General features: G+C 51.8%; 6 protein-coding genes across 6 annotated transcripts; 3 read left to right on the forward strand and 3 right to left on the reverse strand.

Annotated features, from left to right (window-relative positions):
- The first annotated feature begins 397 nt into the window (after window positions 1-397).
- BDW47DRAFT_97292 (ribonuclease P protein subunit p40) lies at window positions 398-2,131 on the forward strand. The gene is made up of 7 exons (XM_024820388.1): window positions 398-762; window positions 817-961; window positions 1,018-1,080; window positions 1,130-1,231; window positions 1,286-1,432; window positions 1,491-1,827; window positions 1,887-2,131. Exons 1-7 carry the CDS (start codon window positions 619-621, stop codon window positions 2,101-2,103), a joined length of 1,155 nt encoding a protein of 384 aa, XP_024676510.1. The 5' UTR covers window positions 398-618; the 3' UTR covers window positions 2,104-2,131.
- A 3,718-nt stretch (window positions 2,132-5,849) lies between these two features.
- BDW47DRAFT_1410 (bifunctional ATP-dependent DNA helicase/ssDNA endodeoxyribonuclease DNA2) lies at window positions 5,850-7,891 on the reverse strand. The gene is made up of 4 exons (XM_024818306.1): window positions 7,784-7,891; window positions 6,115-7,715; window positions 5,936-6,031; window positions 5,850-5,855 (listed from the first exon to the last, which is right to left on the reverse strand). Exons 2-3 carry the CDS (start codon window positions 7,661-7,663, stop codon window positions 6,024-6,026), a joined length of 1,557 nt encoding a protein of 518 aa, XP_024676511.1. The 5' UTR covers window positions 7,664-7,715; window positions 7,784-7,891; the 3' UTR covers window positions 5,850-5,855; window positions 5,936-6,023.
- A 227-nt stretch (window positions 7,892-8,118) lies between these two features.
- Window positions 8,119-9,162, forward strand: BDW47DRAFT_97296 (uncharacterized protein). Its single transcript, XM_024820389.1, has 2 exons — window positions 8,119-8,614; window positions 8,739-9,162. Exons 1-2 carry the CDS (start codon window positions 8,355-8,357, stop codon window positions 8,824-8,826), a joined length of 348 nt encoding a protein of 115 aa, XP_024676512.1. The 5' UTR covers window positions 8,119-8,354; the 3' UTR covers window positions 8,827-9,162.
- On the reverse strand, window positions 9,021-10,320 carry BDW47DRAFT_1428 (carbon-nitrogen hydrolase family protein). The gene is made up of 5 exons (XM_024818308.1): window positions 10,233-10,320; window positions 10,073-10,165; window positions 9,721-10,004; window positions 9,587-9,665; window positions 9,021-9,511 (listed from the first exon to the last, which is right to left on the reverse strand). The coding sequence occupies exons 1-5, from the start codon at window positions 10,242-10,244 to the stop codon at window positions 9,155-9,157; spliced, it is 825 nt and encodes a 274-aa protein (XP_024676513.1). The 5' UTR covers window positions 10,245-10,320; the 3' UTR covers window positions 9,021-9,154.
- A 148-nt stretch (window positions 10,321-10,468) lies between these two features.
- BDW47DRAFT_1447 (exosome catalytic subunit DIS3) lies at window positions 10,469-13,803 on the forward strand. The gene is made up of 2 exons (XM_024818313.1): window positions 10,469-10,723; window positions 10,781-13,803. The coding sequence occupies exons 1-2, from the start codon at window positions 10,528-10,530 to the stop codon at window positions 13,687-13,689; spliced, it is 3,105 nt and encodes a 1,034-aa protein (XP_024676514.1). The 5' UTR covers window positions 10,469-10,527; the 3' UTR covers window positions 13,690-13,803.
- A 267-nt stretch (window positions 13,804-14,070) lies between these two features.
- On the reverse strand, window positions 14,071-15,720 carry BDW47DRAFT_121612 (MCT family MFS transporter; the record flags this gene model as incomplete). Its single annotated transcript, XM_024815659.1, has 2 exons — window positions 14,071-15,393; window positions 15,469-15,720. The coding sequence occupies 2 exons, from the start codon at window positions 15,718-15,720 to the stop codon at window positions 14,071-14,073; spliced, it is 1,575 nt and encodes a 524-aa protein (XP_024676515.1).
- Between the last annotated feature and the right edge of the window lie 245 nt (window positions 15,721-15,965).

The following is a 15,965-nucleotide window of genomic DNA, read 5'->3' on the forward strand; positions in this document are numbered from 1 at the left end:
ATTGCGACCAACGTTGTAAGGTATTTAACATAGAAATGTGAAAGTTGGGAGGAGAGGAGCGGGGAGAGTTGGAGAAGAAAGACGCACCGGACGCGCCGAGATCGATCCGTCTCAGCGGAGGCCTTGGTGCCTTAGGCATACACCAGTCAGTCATGCAGGATTTCTTGCAGGCAGCCTGGGAGTTGACATTATTTGGGTCTGATAGTTCCTCTCCTGTATCCTTGATTCGGAGCCTGTAATAGAGAAAAAAGAAACCCCCCTTATGCTTTGTACATGAGCAACATTCAAGATATCGCCAGTTGATGGTGAATGATCCGGCCAATCAAATAACGTCACCACCGGCCTGGATCGACCTCCGCCGGATTAATATTTGCATGTTATCTACAACAACCACCGTCTCGACTGATGCTGATTATATGTATTACTCATGCTCAAATAGCCTGAATTGTTACTGAACTTTTGGCAAGACACCATCAGTTGGATTTTTTTGGGGTGGGCTACACTGTTATCTCCGCAAACTTTTTCTGAGGACTCGGAAGGGCACGACAGCCAGCAACATTACATTGACAGGCTTGACCCAAACAAATATCCGGGATAGCTCTAGGGCTCTGGGACACCATGTTTGACTTCGACGATGACGCCTCAAGGCATGAAAAATGCTACACGACCTTGGCCCAGTTATCTGCCTCTATTGACCCCAATCAACCGCCCAAAAAGAGGTCCCCGTTCTCCACTATTCTAGGCCATCCGTTTATACATACGGTATGAAATCCCTTTGAGCTCTGATGTGTATGTCGACTGACGAAGGTCAATCAGACAGAGGTCATTCTTTCCGAGGAGGTCTACTCCTCCGTCCAGAGCGCACTGGAATCAAAGTTACAGAAACTTCGATATGGGAGGGTGTTCATGTCTCTTTCTTCCCTACTTGAAGGGGAGTTCTTCAATACATACATCAAATCAGGTACGTCCCTTCAATAGCACGGTCTTCTGTGGGTAAATTTCTAATTAATTGTGCAGGGGATATCCTGATGATCTCCGAGGGGCGATCAGGCTTGGACAATGTATTCACTCTAAAAGATGGTGCGCGAAGAATCCTTCTGTCCAAGTACCCTGGCTAATGACCATCTAGGGATATTGAGACTCGAACTCGGCAAGGAAGTCTTTGAACGCACAGGTCTCACAGGCAAACCTACTCGCAGTGGAGCTAGAAAGCACGCAAAGGAAAGATACGGTATGACTCTTTGTCCTATCTGCATCTATAACATGTGCTAATCAGTGTTTCCAGTCGTGGAGCTCAACCTGCGTTTACCGTCTATGCTCCACGGAAAGAAAGGCTTCGAGCGAATAGTATGGGCATTCAAGAACGTCCTCAACCACTCTGTAGCCTGGCTATTTTACGATCTGGCGCCGTCAGCAAACGGCGTCTCTCCAGGTACCGCACTGCCCTCTAATCCCACACAAATAGTTTTCCACCACTCACAACAAACAAGATGATATTACCCTCAAAGGAAACCACCCACACATCATCGACTGCCAGCCCACAAAGACAACCCACAGCAACGTCCTCGTCCCGCCCTTCGACGGGCTCAACCCTCCAGCACAAGTCCCAGAAGAGGATCTACGCGACCACTCAGAAGAGCTTTCTGAGTGGCTCGCAATGGTATCACTTGGCTCCCCGCGGGTGCAGAACGACGACGACGTAGATCCATACCTCTGCCGGTACAGCGTACCTCGCGCAGACGAAGCGAGTGCGTCGAATCTCGTCAGCCTCAAATGGCATGGGTTCATTCCTCCGGCGTGGATTATGCAGCTGTTTGTGCTTCTGTTGTAAGTCTCCGTTGGATTGTATCGTCGTGTTAATCTTATACTGATGTCTTGGTTCATAGAAGGGAAACCTCCTCCTCGGCACAGGGTTGGTTTGCACTCTCGTCGAGTGCGCTGGGTAGGACGGCTGTGGAAGCGAAGGATGGGTATAGTGTATTGGCCTTGCCGTCTGTATCTAGCTCTCAAGTGGGTGGGGAACAAGTGGCAAATGAGGCGTCTAAGGATGGCCGGCGGTCTATTTGTTGGGAGTTTGTCGGGGCATCGGTTTTGGGTTTTTGATTGCTTAGCCGAAAAAAAATGATACTAGATTATGGTTCTTGCCGGATGGCGTTGAATGACCTCTATGGATATCAGGTTAAAGTTATCAAAATAAGATCAGAGTTTATGTTGCTTTGGTAAGATATAATTATTGTCATGATAAGAGTTCTAAATATTTCTTATAAAACCAACAAGTAAACAAAAAAGCGACTCCCAACGCTGTCAAATATTCATTAATCCAATGCCGATAGTCCAATCCCTTCCATCCCTAGTGATGCCTGCGCCAAACTATAGTATAACCTGCACCCAAGGATCCTCAAAATGAACAACCCCACAATTAAAAACCCAATGAATCATAAAACACATAAAATCATCCCACAAGGTCATTAACCACATCCTGCAGCACAGGCCTGTTACCCAGAACCTTACTCCCACTCAAGAGCTTGGCTCCCTTCTTCGCCGGTTTCCTGAGACCGTTTGATTGTCGAGCCTGTACGGGACTCAAAGGATTGCGAGCCATCCGATTCTGAGATGGGCTCCCCTTTGGGCTGGGGGTCGACTTGTCCTCCTTGTACTCGGACAACTGGGTGGAAAACCCGTTATCGTACTCGAAAATGTGGCTTTCTTCGGCCCCTTTGGGCAAATCATAGACCCAACCTCGTTTCTGGACTAGATTGATATATCTGGCTAGCAGTTCGTTGCCGTCGCGAAGGGTGTTCTTGCTTCCGATGACTAGGAGCTTTGTCCGTGCTCGCGTGAACGCGACGTTAACGCGCCTCCAATCACGGAGAAGCTCGCCCAAGTGGTTGTCAGCGTTGCTGCGCACGCAACTCAGAATAACGATCTCCTTATCTCGACCCTGGAATTTGTCTGCAGTGTGCATTTCGAGATCAGGCATGTGGTGACGGAGATTCTGTTTCAGGATCGCGAGCTGGCTGCGGTAGAACGTAATTACGCCGATACTCCGCGCCGGAATACCGCAGGAGATGAAGGCTTCCACGAGTTGACTACACAGGGTCGCCTCGGTGGGATTCACGATCCGGGATCCGTTGGTCACCTCCAGGGCAGGCAAGGTGAGTGTGTCGGTGTTGATGAAACGGGTCTTGGCGGATGGGCGGATGAGATCGCGTAGCCAACAACGACCTTGGCTTGTACCAAGACAGAGCTGCTTCTGGCTTGCTGACCGCGGTAGGTGGTCAATATGGTGTTGCTTGAGACCGCTTATATCAGGTATTTCCAGGGAGGATGCCGCCACCTCCGGAGTGCCGCACTTGAGCTGCCCCGAATAAATGAGAGTGTTTGAAAGAAGCATGATGTCCTCGCACATTCGATATTGATGCTCGAGATTGACCACGGAAGAAGGGTGAGTGTCCGAAAGTAGCTTGAAGAGACTAACATCAAGACCGCCTTCTCGGGCTTCGGCGTTTTGTACAAGAGGTGGTAGTTGGTAGTGATCGCCAACCAGAATAAACGTTTTGGCCATTCGAATCGGTCCTAGACAAACCGGCAAAGTGATCTGAGAAGCCTCATCAACGATGCAGTAATCGAAGATGCGTTGAGTAAAGATATCGTGGCCGACGCCTAAACAAGTTGTCGCGACCACCTGAGAGTCCTCGTACGATGCCTTTAGCTCCTCTATGGTTTTCTTAGGGGTTGCTGCAAGGTCGGCAAAATCCTGGACTTCGGGATGCACCTTCGTTGTGGCACCAATTCGCAAAGTGCGAATTCCGTCATTGCGAATTTTCAGTAAGATGTTATCGACCGCAGTGTGGGTATATGAAGTCAAGAGAACACTTTTCCCTTGCGACACCAAGGCACGGATGATATGAGCGATCGTCGTGGTCTTCCCTGTCCCTGGCATCCCAAGAACTAGCGCGTAGTCTTGTGCGCTCATCACTTTATTGATAGCCCGTTCTTGGTCGACGTTCAGGCTCGCTCGATCGGCTTTGGACATTTTGTAGATTGAAGGAGCAGGCTTGAATGTAGGTGCTTCTCGCTCAACGATCAACCTTCTCAGGTGCTTGGCCTGAAACAGGTTCTTCTCCATCATTGAGATGAGGTTGGAACGAACAATCGCCATGCCGTTGCTAAACTCATCCTTGTCTAGACGATAAAGGGTTTCTTCCTCGGGTTCCAGAGGACGGGCGGTAGAAGGAATGGCACCCTCCTCAAGTACCTCCATAATGCCTTTGAACGTCTGATTTGTTTCAGAATTGAACCCTTCTGCTTTCGTCCGAGCATTGTGTAATCTTCGATCCACTGCAACGGTAATGCGCTTGGGGCTGACTTGCACAACATAACCATTGGCGAGAGCAAAATGGCCTTTCTCATCAGAGACCACGACCGGCTCACCGACTGTGAGTTGGGATTCGGCAAACGAGAATGCAGGGACGGGATGTCTCTTGTTAAAGGTATACCGATATCGGTTGATCTTGATGCCGTCTTTGTCTTCCACGGCCGAACCTGGTTCTATGACGACGTTACCGAAACAACGGCCAAGAGCTTCTCGTTCGTGACTCAAGAGGGTCCAAAGTTCTCTCTTGAATTTCATCATATTTTGCTCCTCCTTCGTTAAAAGATCGTCCCATTTTTGAAAGAAGTCACGGTGCTGGGGTGTTAGATGGTCCATAGAGTTGACGAACTCGTCGCCGAGACCACTGGTTTCTCCATCTCCATTGTCTGCCAATTTATGATAGATGAAGCAAGGCGTCTTTGCGTAGCACCTAGTGCATAATGATTGCTTCTTGATCATCGGCGGCAATTCCGTTCTGTTACGCATATACCCAACAAGACGATTCCGTTGCTGGATCATCTGGAGAAGTTCATGTCGGATGCCACGAATTCGCAACATTTTCGACGTCTCGAGGTAGTATAGCAGTCCAAATGTGACGTCCAAGTCTACGGATAGAAGATCAGCGAGGTTCACAATCACAAACATAGACACCGAGGTACTTGCCGTAGCGATCGGAGAGCAGCAGAGTATACAGGGCTGTCTGAGCTCTATGGGCTTGATTGGTGTCCCTTTTGCCCGTCTTGAGTTCAAGGGGCACGATAAGGTTCTTGTCGCGCCCTTCATCACGGCAAGCGACCTGCACTGTTGCATCGATATTTCCTTTGAGCCCATACATTGGAGACCAAACGTGTTCTTCCACCTCGAGGAGCTTGCTGATGCTAAGATTTAACTTGGTGCTACCGCGATCTTCGACAAGGGATTTGGCCTGTTTCACAGAAATCAGATAACTTATAACTTCTGGTAGAGCTCCATGGGTTTTACTTACGCCTGGCTTGGTTCGAAGAAAAAGTTCTGCCCAGGTTTTCAGTTCTGGCATTCTGCCCATTGCATACTCCACGGCTTCCGCGAGACTCATGCCAATCAAGTATAACTCCTCGATGTGATTTTGAGTAACAGTATCGATCAGGGATCTCAGTGAGATATCATCCCACTTGTTAATCTTAAGTGCTTCCTGAAAGATCTCATGGAAGATGTTCCCAAAAACGCGGGGTTTTCCAATATCACCAGTGTTCTTGATGCGGTCTTGAAGGACCGCTCGCCGTTGGCAACTGACCGAGTCTGCTACGACCGTTGCAGAGACAAGATGATCCGGATGAAGGATTATCATATTCTGAGAGTTCGTGACAATGCATTGGCCCTGTGCGTCAAAGTCCCCAATTAAGTGGATGTAGAAATCTTTATTGCAAGGGCTATCAAACCACGATTCCCGCAAGATGACTACCTTTTTGCACTTAGTTCTCTCATCTTGTACTAGCAATACCTGTTGAAATAGTCAGTATGTGGCGATATTTTTCTTCCATTGATTTTCATCTTCTTATTTGAAGATACACAAAGGCTGACCTGTTCTGGCTGGATGCGTCCGTTATGGGTAGTATAAGTGGAATCGGCAATATCAATGATCAAATACCGTTTGATGGCCTCTCGACCCCTAAATTTCTATTTATAAAAGATATACTTAGCAAAAGATCAAAGATCTAACGAATGTGCCCATCAAGTGTGACAAACATCATCAGGCCCACCTTCAGCTGTTTGCTTCATAGACTGTTCAATAGCCTCCATATCAAAATCCTCGTCATCAAACTCATCACCGGAAGATGTTGCCTCGGGATTCTTTACATCTCCAAAGACTTGATCCGCAGCAACAGCAAAGAGGGGTTTGGCATCATGACCCGAACTTAGTGGTTGAGAAACTGGATTGTTGTTTGAGACGGATCTTGCTAACTTAGTGCTTGGAGTGCCATCACACTCAGCGAGGATGTCCTCTATGTTATCCGAGAATTCCTCAAAATCGTCATCAAATTCATCAGCATCATACTTGTAATCACTCTTTTCGGCCATTGTTGTATCGACATGAGAGTTTACTTGTCCACCGGACGCGGCCGGCGCCTTAACTGGAGACAAATGTGGCAGTCCATTTGGTTTAGCGACTTGTTCGTCATCATTAACACCATCTGAATCCACAAAAGGATCCATTGCAGCCTCTGCTAGGTCAAGAAAATCTTGGTCTAGGTCATCATCCCCAAAGTCGGACGAAGATACTTTCACTGGTTCTGTAGCGATGGGGCGGATACAGCTATCACCAGTCTTAGTTTCTTGGCCTGGGCTTCCTAAATCTTTAAGAGGCTGTTTGCGTTCCACTGGGGAGGTTGATCGAGATCGCCGCACCTCTTCACGTTTTGGTACTGGCGATGAATCAGCTTGCGGCATGGGAGTCTTCCGAAGACTTTTCTCGATCCTTTCCATAAGCCTATTGATATTCGACGAGGAAGTACCAGCGTCGATGACATTGCTTTTTGACCGAGAAAAGTCCAATTTTCGCCGCTTGGCTTTAGAACTTGGCCACTCCACATTGCAGCTGGTTGCTCGTCTCAACCCAGAAGAATCCCGACTCGTTCTGCCTGTTGCAGGTGTCTGAGGCGAGGATGAAAGGAGGTTCTGGAAGCGAATTTGGGGTATTTCTCCATTGCCATTGGCTGTCGCCTTGCCCACGTAGTTATTCCACAGATCGGCCGCGATGTCATTTTGCGGAGTCTTCAACACAGCCTGAAAAGACTGTAGATCAAACGAACCCTTCCGTGCACTTTTCGAGTTTCCAGCTAGAGGAGAGCTGCCAGGCGATGAGTTCCGGCGGCGCTTCTTTTTGTTCGTGGCTGGTGTTTGAGACATGGTACCGGTGTTCGAGCTTGCCGGAACGTGTTGCCAGATGACATAGTCTTCTGGGGTATACTCCTGCCCCGGCGCTTGGTTGATGGCGTCTTCAACATTGCCGATGAGGTCTGCCAAAGGAATTCGATTTCCTGGCGTTTGGGGACATTCCTTGACAACTTTCGATTCTGCGGCTCCGCTCGAAGATGGTCTCTGGTCCAATTCGGGCTGAGCTGGCGCTACTACGCCATTCAACCACGAGCTTTGGTTTTCCTTATCCGTGTGTTCTGATCCGGCTTGTGGTTTGAGGGAGGGTTTTTCTGAGGACGTCTCATCTTGGTCGTTGTATCGGAAGTTGTTCAATTTGGAGCGGGATTTGGAGGAAATTGGATAGGATGGGGGTCGTTTGTTCACAGGATACATAGTGTGAGAGAGTCTATGCCATCGGCGATAGACAGCACATCTCGGGAATAATCTATAATGGAATCGTTAGCGTATGATCACCAAGCATACAATTCAACTGGTCCATCGAAGGAGCTGTACCAGGTGTAATAATTGCTTGGACACAATTCTTATCGAAGGAGATTTGTCTAATCCACTGAGACACACACTTTGGGTAAAACGAGGATGGGTGTTTTGGCTGAAAGATCGGCCTGTGTCTTGATGCAAGTAATTGGCTGCATCTCCGCTGCACGCAAGATGCCTGAGATGCTGGACGCGTCGCGCGTCTCGAACGCCCTTTGCCTGAGGCGATGATGCTGCCTTGAATATGAGGCAGAAAGGCGGCATGGGGGAGGTGGACCGATTGGGACTAGCGCCATAACTCGTTCGGCCTTTTGCGGCTTCTGAACATCAAGCGCTGGACTTCCCCGTCACCCCTCTATCTCTCGCTCTGACGGCGACTATAACACGTTTATTCAATTAGAAACCGATCAATTGAACCGGTCGTTTTAACCGCCGGTCAAAGTATTTGCCATACTTTGACATCTCATCCGGACAGCTCTCGCCTTCCCACCTCCGACAGGGGTCCATCCTCCACCGGCCACCGGCTGTCTCCTCACACCCGACGACAACCAAAGATTCTCGAATCCCGACAGTCCTCAATCTTTTCACAATGTCCGCTCGTCTGCTGTCGCATTGCCTCCGTGCCCGCTGCCTTTTCCGCAGGTCCCAGAATGTCCAGAGCTTCTCGACTCGGAGCAGTCTGCGGGCCGCCGATCATGGTGATCACTACGACCCCCCGTCCGGCTGGCTCTTTGGCCTCAAGCCCGGCCAGAAGTACGTGAAGGAGGGCTGGGAGAACATCTGGTACTATGGCTTTATTGGAAGCTTGCTTGCTGCCGGAGTGGCATATGTCTTCAAGCCGGACACTTCGTACGTTTAGTCCCCTGTTTAATGACGTTCAACATGAGCTGCGCCCCGTTTGCACTAGCTGTGGTTCTACCATGGGACCAGGACCATGGGAAGATTTCCAAAGGCAGAAACTGACAACTTATAGGATACAGACGTGGGCTCTGGAAGAGGCCCGCAGAAGGCTGGAAGCCGAGGGTATCCTGGAGGATCCTGATAAGGTTCAGGGAAAGTAAATCGCTGAGTCCGGGTCTTCCTTGTACATTGTACATAAAGTGTTCGGACAGTAAAGGCATTTTCGGTTAAAGGGCTACATCTGTGGTAGCAGACATGACTTCCGGTTGGCTTCCTAGACAGGGCTGCTATCTCGTTTCTTTTGTTCCTTTGTTCTTTCTTCACTGTCAACGTATATCCTGAAATGTTTTTTTATCGCCGATTCGCTTTACATCATTATGACGAGGAAGTGTGGGAAAAGACTACTGTGCTATAAAATGTGTAATCTACCATATATTACAGGTTGATGTGTCGTTTTAGTGACATGTATAAGCAGTTCTTCTCTGGGTACTATACTACCGGGTATATGTCGGTCCTTCTGAGCAGCGGTATCTCCCTTCTTATCTTTTCCAAGAGTTCGAAATCTATCTCTGCAGTTGCGATCTGTGGCTCCTGGTACTCGTCGCCAAGCTTGGCCACAACCTCTCCCCAAGGGTTCACAATCATCGAGTGGCCGTAGCTGCTTCTTTTCTCGTTGTGGGGCCCCGCTTGTGCAGCCGCTATCACATAGGACTGTGTCTCGATGGCCCTGGCTCGCAGTAGGGTCTCCCAGTGCGCACGACCGGTAGGGATCGTAAATGCTGACGGATAAGTGATTATTTGGGCCTCGTTTCGCCTCAACGCAAGACTGATCTCGGGAAAGCGCAACTGGAAATAACCCGCATAAGTAATCTATGCAAGGACGCTTTCCAGCGTTATGAAACCGGGCCTAGCTCAACTTACGTCGAAGCAAATGGATAGACCAACGCGACCAACTGGAGTCTCGAACGGACGCAGTATCTCCATACCCTTCTCCACGCTCCTTGATTGACAGATCAGCGAGTTCCAGGACACGATGATACGAGGAACCAACGTACGCGCTTTCTTTGAGCACTGGCCCATCCTTGATGTCTACGTCGAATAAGTGGATCTTCTGATAGCGCTGTGTGATAACGCCTTTCTCATTGATCCATACCAAAGTGTTCTTCACTTTGCCATCCGCGGCAGGTTCATGGATGCCCACATTGATGTGTAACTGGGCCTGTAGAGCTTCTCGCTGAAGACCCAAAACAAACTCGCTATCTTTAACAGAACGTGCCAGAGAGACGGATTCTGCTGGTGATGAGGCGATGTAGTCCGATGCTTCTGGAAGAAACAGCGCCTAGGTCAACATTAGTCGGCATTTATCTAGAGCCTTATAATGCCGGGACCCAAGAGAAGAGAATATACTTTAGCACCAGCTGCAACTGCTTTGCGAACCAGTATCTGACACTGGGCTAAGTTGGCTGACGCACTCGCAGTCGAGCATAGCTGCCCCACGGCCTATCAGAGTAGCAGTGAGAAACAATGACACATGATATAGCCTTGGGAGAGGTGTTTGGGACCGTACTGCAATGACCATTGTTCAAGCTACAACAGAAATTGATATTATGTCTTTGGCATGAGATCCAGCCAAAAGAACAAATAAGAGAGGGGAGATGTCGTGGTTGAATACATGGTTGATTGCGACGAGGGGACTCGTCGGCAGACTTTCCCCACTTGGGGCGGAATCTCCAATAATCTCGACGGACGGAGCAGATCATGACCGGACGTCACTGACCAGATTTATTCCACCTCCGAACAAGACTTCAACTTTTCCCTGGACCATAACAGACCCTAATCGAACCGGGTCATAATCAGGGAAGATGAAGAGCCTGCGGAGAGATTTCTCTTCGGATCCGCATGCCGCCAATGTTACTAGCAAAGTCTTCGTCCGGTCCACGAAAAGTGGAAAGGTGCAAAAGATTGTTCGTGAATTGTATCTAAGACAGGACATTCCGTGTTCATCCAAACTCTGCTCGATATGTCCATCGGTCGCGCCTGCGGATGCAAATGGAAACAGTGAGATAAACCCCCTTCGATGCCATGTGGTACCGGAAACTGACGCAAAATGTCTAGTTGCGCCGTTTGTCCTCTCCGAGAGCCCCGCCGGCACGAGCGCTTTCCCTCGCGGCCACTACCTCGTCCCTGATACGAATGCGCTATTGAATGGCATGGACCTTTTTGAACACACGGGAGCATTCTATGATGTGGTTATTCTTCAGACTGTCCTCGAGGAACTGAAGAACCAGTCGTTGCCCCTGTATAACCGCCTACTCTCTCTGATCAAGACCGATGAAAAGCGCTTTTACCTGTTTTTCAACGAGTTCCGACTTGAGACGCACGTTAGACGAGGCGCGGACGAGTCCATCAATGACCGGAACGATCGGGCCGTGCGAACCGTCGCGAAGTGGTATTCGGAGCATCTTCGAGCTGCGGCGGCTAAAAAAGGGAAGAAAGAGAAATCGCTACCGGCTATTGTGGTTATTACGGACGACAAAGAAAACTTGCGCAAGGCGAAGGACGAGGGAGTGACAGCGTTGTCGCTATCCGACTATGTCGCCGGTCTGGACGATTCGGACAGACTGTTGGATATGATCAACGAATCCAGAGAGGCACGAGAAGCAAAGGGTGCGCGTGGGGAACTGTTTTACCCCGAGTACTACACTATGTCTAAGATCATGACGAGCCTGAGGGCGGGTACTCTGCACCAAGGTGTTTTCAACGTCTCGCCTTACAATTACCTGGAAGGGTCGGTTAAGGTCGCGGCCTTCGACAAGCCTCTACTCATTCTAGGACGTGACAATAGCAACCGAGCCATCTCGGGAGATGTCGTTGTGATTGAGGTGCTGCCCAAAGACCAATGGAAAACCCCGTCCACCAAGATCGTCGACGAAGAGGCGGTGACCAAAAACGATAACCCCGAAGGAGAAGACACGGAAGCCGTGGTCACGGAAAGGGAAAAGAAAGCTTTGCAGGAAGAGGTCCGCCAAGCCCACGGCAAGAGCACCGAAGGAAAGCCGCAGCCGACGGCGAGAGTCGTGGGAGTAGTCAAGCGAAACTGGAGACAGTATGTTGGGACTGTAGATTCGGGTTCCACAGGATCGCAGGCCGTCTCTGGCCGACGCCAACAGACTGTCTTTGTTCTCCCTATGGACAAGCGCGTACCGAAGATCCGGGTGCGCACGCGACAAGCTGGTGACCTGCTGGGTCAGCGCATTCTGATCACAATAGATGCGTGGGATCGTGACTCGAGATACCCGTCAGGGCACTTTGTTCGGTCGTTGGGAGAGTTGGAAACCAAGGGTGCCGAAACGGAAGCCTTGTTGCTGGAATATGACGTTCAGTACAAGCCGTTCCCGAAATCCGTTCTCGACTGTCTTCCTGCAGAAGGGCACGACTGGAAAGTTCCCGCAAGCAAGGACGATCTGGGTTGGAGAGGTCGTCGGGACCTCAGGGATCTTCTCATCTGCAGTATTGATCCGCCGGGCTGCCAAGATATCGATGACGCTCTCCACGCACGTCAATTGCCCAATGGGAATTTCGAAGTGGGAGTGCATATTGCCGACGTATCGCATTTCGTCAAACCGAACAACGCAATGGACCTTGAAGCGAGCCTCCGCGGAACGACAGTATACCTGGTTGACAAGCGTATCGACATGCTTCCGCACCTTCTGGGTACGGATCTCTGCTCGCTCAAGCCATATGTCGAGCGTTACGCTTTCTCGGTGCTGTGGGAGATGACCCCCGATGCGGAAGTCGTGTCCTCTGATTTCACGAAATCCGTTATCCAGTCCCGCGAAGCCTTCAGCTACGAGCAGGCGCAAAAGCGCATTGACGACCCCTCTAAGACCGACGACTTGACCCAGAGCATGCGTACCCTACTCCGGTTTTCCAAGATCCTGCGCCAGAAGCGCATGGACGCAGGCGCGCTGAACCTCGCCTCCCCCGAAGTCCGCATCGAGGCCGATAGCGACGAGGTTGGAGACCCCCTCACGGACGTCAAGACGAAATCGATGCTCGCGACCAACAGCCTCGTCGAGGAGTTCATGCTTCACGCCAACATCACCGTTGCCACGAAAATCTTCAACACGTTCTCCCAAACGGCGCTCCTCCGTCGGCACGCAACCCCCCCGCCGCAGAACTTCGAAGAGCTCACCAATCAGCTTTCGAAAAAGCGCGACATGCGCCTCGACGTGTCCAGTTCCGGAGCCCTGGCCGACTCCCTCGACCGCTGCACAGACGCGAAGAACCCATTCTTCAACACCCTCGTCCGCATCCTCGCCACCCGCTGCATGACATCGGCCGAGTACTTCTGCGCCGGCGCGCACGCGGAGCCTGAATTCCGCCACTACGGTCTCGCCTCGCCCATCTACACGCACTTCACATCCCCAATCCGCCGCTACGCGGACCTACTTGTCCACCGCCAGCTCGCATCCGCCATCGGCTACGAAGGCGAAGACGGCCGCGCCACAGTGTACGGCGTGATGACCCGCAACCGCCTCGAAGACATCTGCCGCAACATCAACTACCGGCACCGCAACGCGCAGTTCGCCGGACGCGCCAGCATCGAGTACTACGTGGGGCAGGCGCTGAAGGCGCGCGGGGAGAAGGTCTCCGCGAATGGCGTCGACGGCGGAATCGACGAGGAGGGCTACGTGATGCGGGTCTTCGAGAACGGCGTCGTGGTGTTCGTGCCGCGGTTCGGAATCGAAGGCGTCGTCCGGCTGGAGGACTTTGTGCTCCCGACAGACGCGGGTCTGCGCTCTGTCGAGGAACGCCGCGACCTGGTCGTCCACCGCCAGAGTGACTTCGACAACGAGGAATACACCATCTGTGTCTCGGACAAGGGCCACCCGCAGAAGGAGCATGGCTTGACTGTCGAGCTCTTCCAGAAGGTGAAGGTCAATGTTAGCTCTGTGAAGGAGCAGGGCGGACGGGGAGCGGGCAAGAGGCGCGTGCGGATATTGGTGCTCGGTGGGCAGTGAGTTGAGACTGAGTATCAAAGATAGGATAAGCAAAAAAAAAGTGTTTGTACATGTGTTTATTTTTATAGCAGGTATCGTTGGGTTGGATCTATCAATGAAACGGACGTGGCGTCGTCCTTAACTTGATACGGCATTGCATTGTTTTCGTAGTATGGTTGCAAAGATCAAACCATGATACCCCATGAACCAGTCGTGGTTTTGCCAATTCTCATCCTGGCTGTTATGCTGTTGTCTCCGCGTGAAATAAAGAAGGTTATACGGGTGAATCAACCGGCATTTCCGCGCACGGCATATTGAATTATATAGTATATATCCAAAGTAGTAAATTATATGACAGATAAGTATGTCCAGAACACATCGGTGTTCTTTTAAAAAATGTATTTACACCCGCTTGGGAGCCACCATGCTACGCATGAGAACGGCCGGAGACCAGATATCTATCCGTTCAGGAGCGGGTTGGGCAGACTCCTTATTTCGAAGGCCATCCTTGTCACCTCCAGCAGGAGCCGATTCTGCAGCCACGACGCCGGACTTGTCCATTCCCGTCGTCGCAGCAGATGACTCTTCTCGTTCGGCTTGAGCAAGAGAACCCACGCGCCAGCCGCGCACCATCCAAAGACACAGCGCGGCGCCGATGTACATGAAGCCCGTGAAGAGCTGAACGCGTAGATAAACCGAGTGGGTTATGGTGGTGGGGCTGTTGTTGTCGCGGAGGAGGAGGGCGATAGCCTCGGAGACGGTGGTCGGGGCGACCAGGACGAGCCAGGTGATGCTCAAGCCGCTGGGGAGGTCGCGGAGGCCGATGATCTCTGCCAGGACGGGGGTGACGGTAGCCCAGTAGGTGCCTGCGACGGTGCCGACGAGGACAGCGAAGAAGCAGACGAGGCCCATGCTGCGGGCGAAGACCCAGATGACGAGGCAGAAGAGGCCGCAGAGGAAGGTGAGGAAAGCGGCGATGTTGATGCGGCCGAGGCGGTCGCTGAACATGCCGACAAAGGGGCGGCCGAGGCCTTGGCCGAGGTTGAGGAGGGCGCTGACGATGCTGCCCTGGTGGGGGGAGAGGCCGACGGAAAGGGCGAAATTGGCGAGGCTGAAGAGGAGGGCGACGTAGCCCAGCATGCTGAAGACGCCCCAGCCGAGGAAGAGGAGGAACTCGGGGCGGCGGAGGGTGGGCAGGTGGAAGGCCTTGTAGCGGCTGCCGACGTGGTGGTTGCGGTCGCGGAGGAGGTTCGCGCCGACGAGGTTGACGACGCAGGCGACGATGCCTAGGACGCGGAAGGCCCAGCTTAGGCCGAGGCGCGGGATCATGGCGCCTACTGCGAGGGAGTAGATGAGGCCGCCCAGGCCTGAGCCGGCGGCGTTGATGCCCATGGCGAGGCTGCGACGTTTTTGGAACCACTGCGGCGTGATGCCTACGCTGCCGACGAAGATGAAGCCCATGCCCCAGCCGAAGCAGACGCCTTGGCTGAGGAAGATGTGCCATCGCTGCGAGGCGAAGGAGGACCCGATAAGGGACAGGGTTTCGAAGAAGACCCCGAGGTTCAAGACGAAGCGAGTGCCGCAGACGTGGATGAGGTAGGTCGCCAGGGGGGCGACGAGGAGCGCACAGGATATGCTCAGGCCGCCGGTGAAGGCGTACGACAAGGCGGAGGTGTTGGGAAATACATCGTGAGAGAGGTAATGGGAGAGAAATACACCGTAACTCTGAATGGTACGGAGTGGGTGTTAGTTGTGGACTTCCTTTCTGGCGGGGTGAACCACACGGAAGAGTAGACTGACGCTGTTGATTCCCCATGTGTGGGCGTTCATCCAGAAGACGCAGGCAACGCAGACCCAGCCATACCCTCCGTCTGGCGGAACGTCCTGCTGGTATTTGGCTTCTAGCTCCTCCGCTTCCGTCCTGTCCGGCTTTTCTTGCTGGGATGGAGGGCGCTGACGGACTGCATCGTCACGACGCGACGAATATCTGGAGATCCGATCATGATCGTAACTTCGTGATCGGATAATATCGATCGGGGTGTTGTCCGCCATCTGTAACCACGACCGGAGTAGATTTTTCTGACACCACGCTGGTCACGAGGGGCTGGTTTAGACTGGACATGGGGAGCTCAATCGATACACGAGCAATCGTTCGACGGAGAATCAAGTAGGTCTTCGGTTAAAGAAAAGCAAGGAAGCGGTGGACGGAGACCAACGACCCCGGAGAGAATGTGTCATCGAATCCATTTTCGTTAGACTGTCCGGGAAAACCAGTAGAAAAAAGAAGAGGAGGAAGA

This window comes from Aspergillus candidus (genome assembly GCF_002847045.1).
Source record: "Aspergillus candidus strain CBS 102.13 unplaced genomic scaffold BDW47scaffold_1, whole genome shotgun sequence".
Classification (NCBI taxonomy): Eukaryota; Fungi; Ascomycota; class Eurotiomycetes; order Eurotiales; family Aspergillaceae; genus Aspergillus; species Aspergillus candidus.

Bases quoted from the DNA above. Each gene is read 5' to 3' on its own strand.
- BDW47DRAFT_1447 (XM_024818313.1), top strand. From the start codon at position 10,528: ATGAAGAGCCTGCGGAGAGATTTCTCTTCGGATCCGCATGCCGCCAAT. The intron at 10,724-10,780 runs GTGAGATAAACC...CAAAATGTCTAG, and splicing joins TGCGGATGCAAATGGAAACA to TTGCGCCGTTTGTCCTCTCC.
- BDW47DRAFT_97292 (XM_024820388.1), top strand. From the start codon at position 619: ATGTTTGACTTCGACGATGACGCCTCAAGGCATGAAAAATGCTACACG. The intron at 763-816 runs GTATGAAATCCC...AAGGTCAATCAG, and splicing joins GCCATCCGTTTATACATACG to ACAGAGGTCATTCTTTCCGA. The intron at 1,232-1,285 runs GTATGACTCTTT...CAGTGTTTCCAG, and splicing joins GCACGCAAAGGAAAGATACG to TCGTGGAGCTCAACCTGCGT.
- BDW47DRAFT_1428 (XM_024818308.1), bottom strand. The intron at 10,005-10,072 runs GTATATTCTCTT...ATGTTGACCTAG, and splicing joins CAGTTGCAGCTGGTGCTAAA to GCGCTGTTTCTTCCAGAAGC. The intron at 9,666-9,720 runs GTACGTTGGTTC...CTGTCAATCAAG, and splicing joins CCAGTGCTCAAAGAAAGCGC to GAGCGTGGAGAAGGGTATGG.
- BDW47DRAFT_1410 (XM_024818306.1), bottom strand. From the start codon at position 7,663: ATGTATCCTGTGAACAAACGACCCCCATCCTATCCAATTTCCTCCAAA.
- BDW47DRAFT_97296 (XM_024820389.1), top strand. From the start codon at position 8,355: ATGTCCGCTCGTCTGCTGTCGCATTGCCTCCGTGCCCGCTGCCTTTTC. The intron at 8,615-8,738 runs GTACGTTTAGTC...GACAACTTATAG, and splicing joins GTCTTCAAGCCGGACACTTC to GATACAGACGTGGGCTCTGG.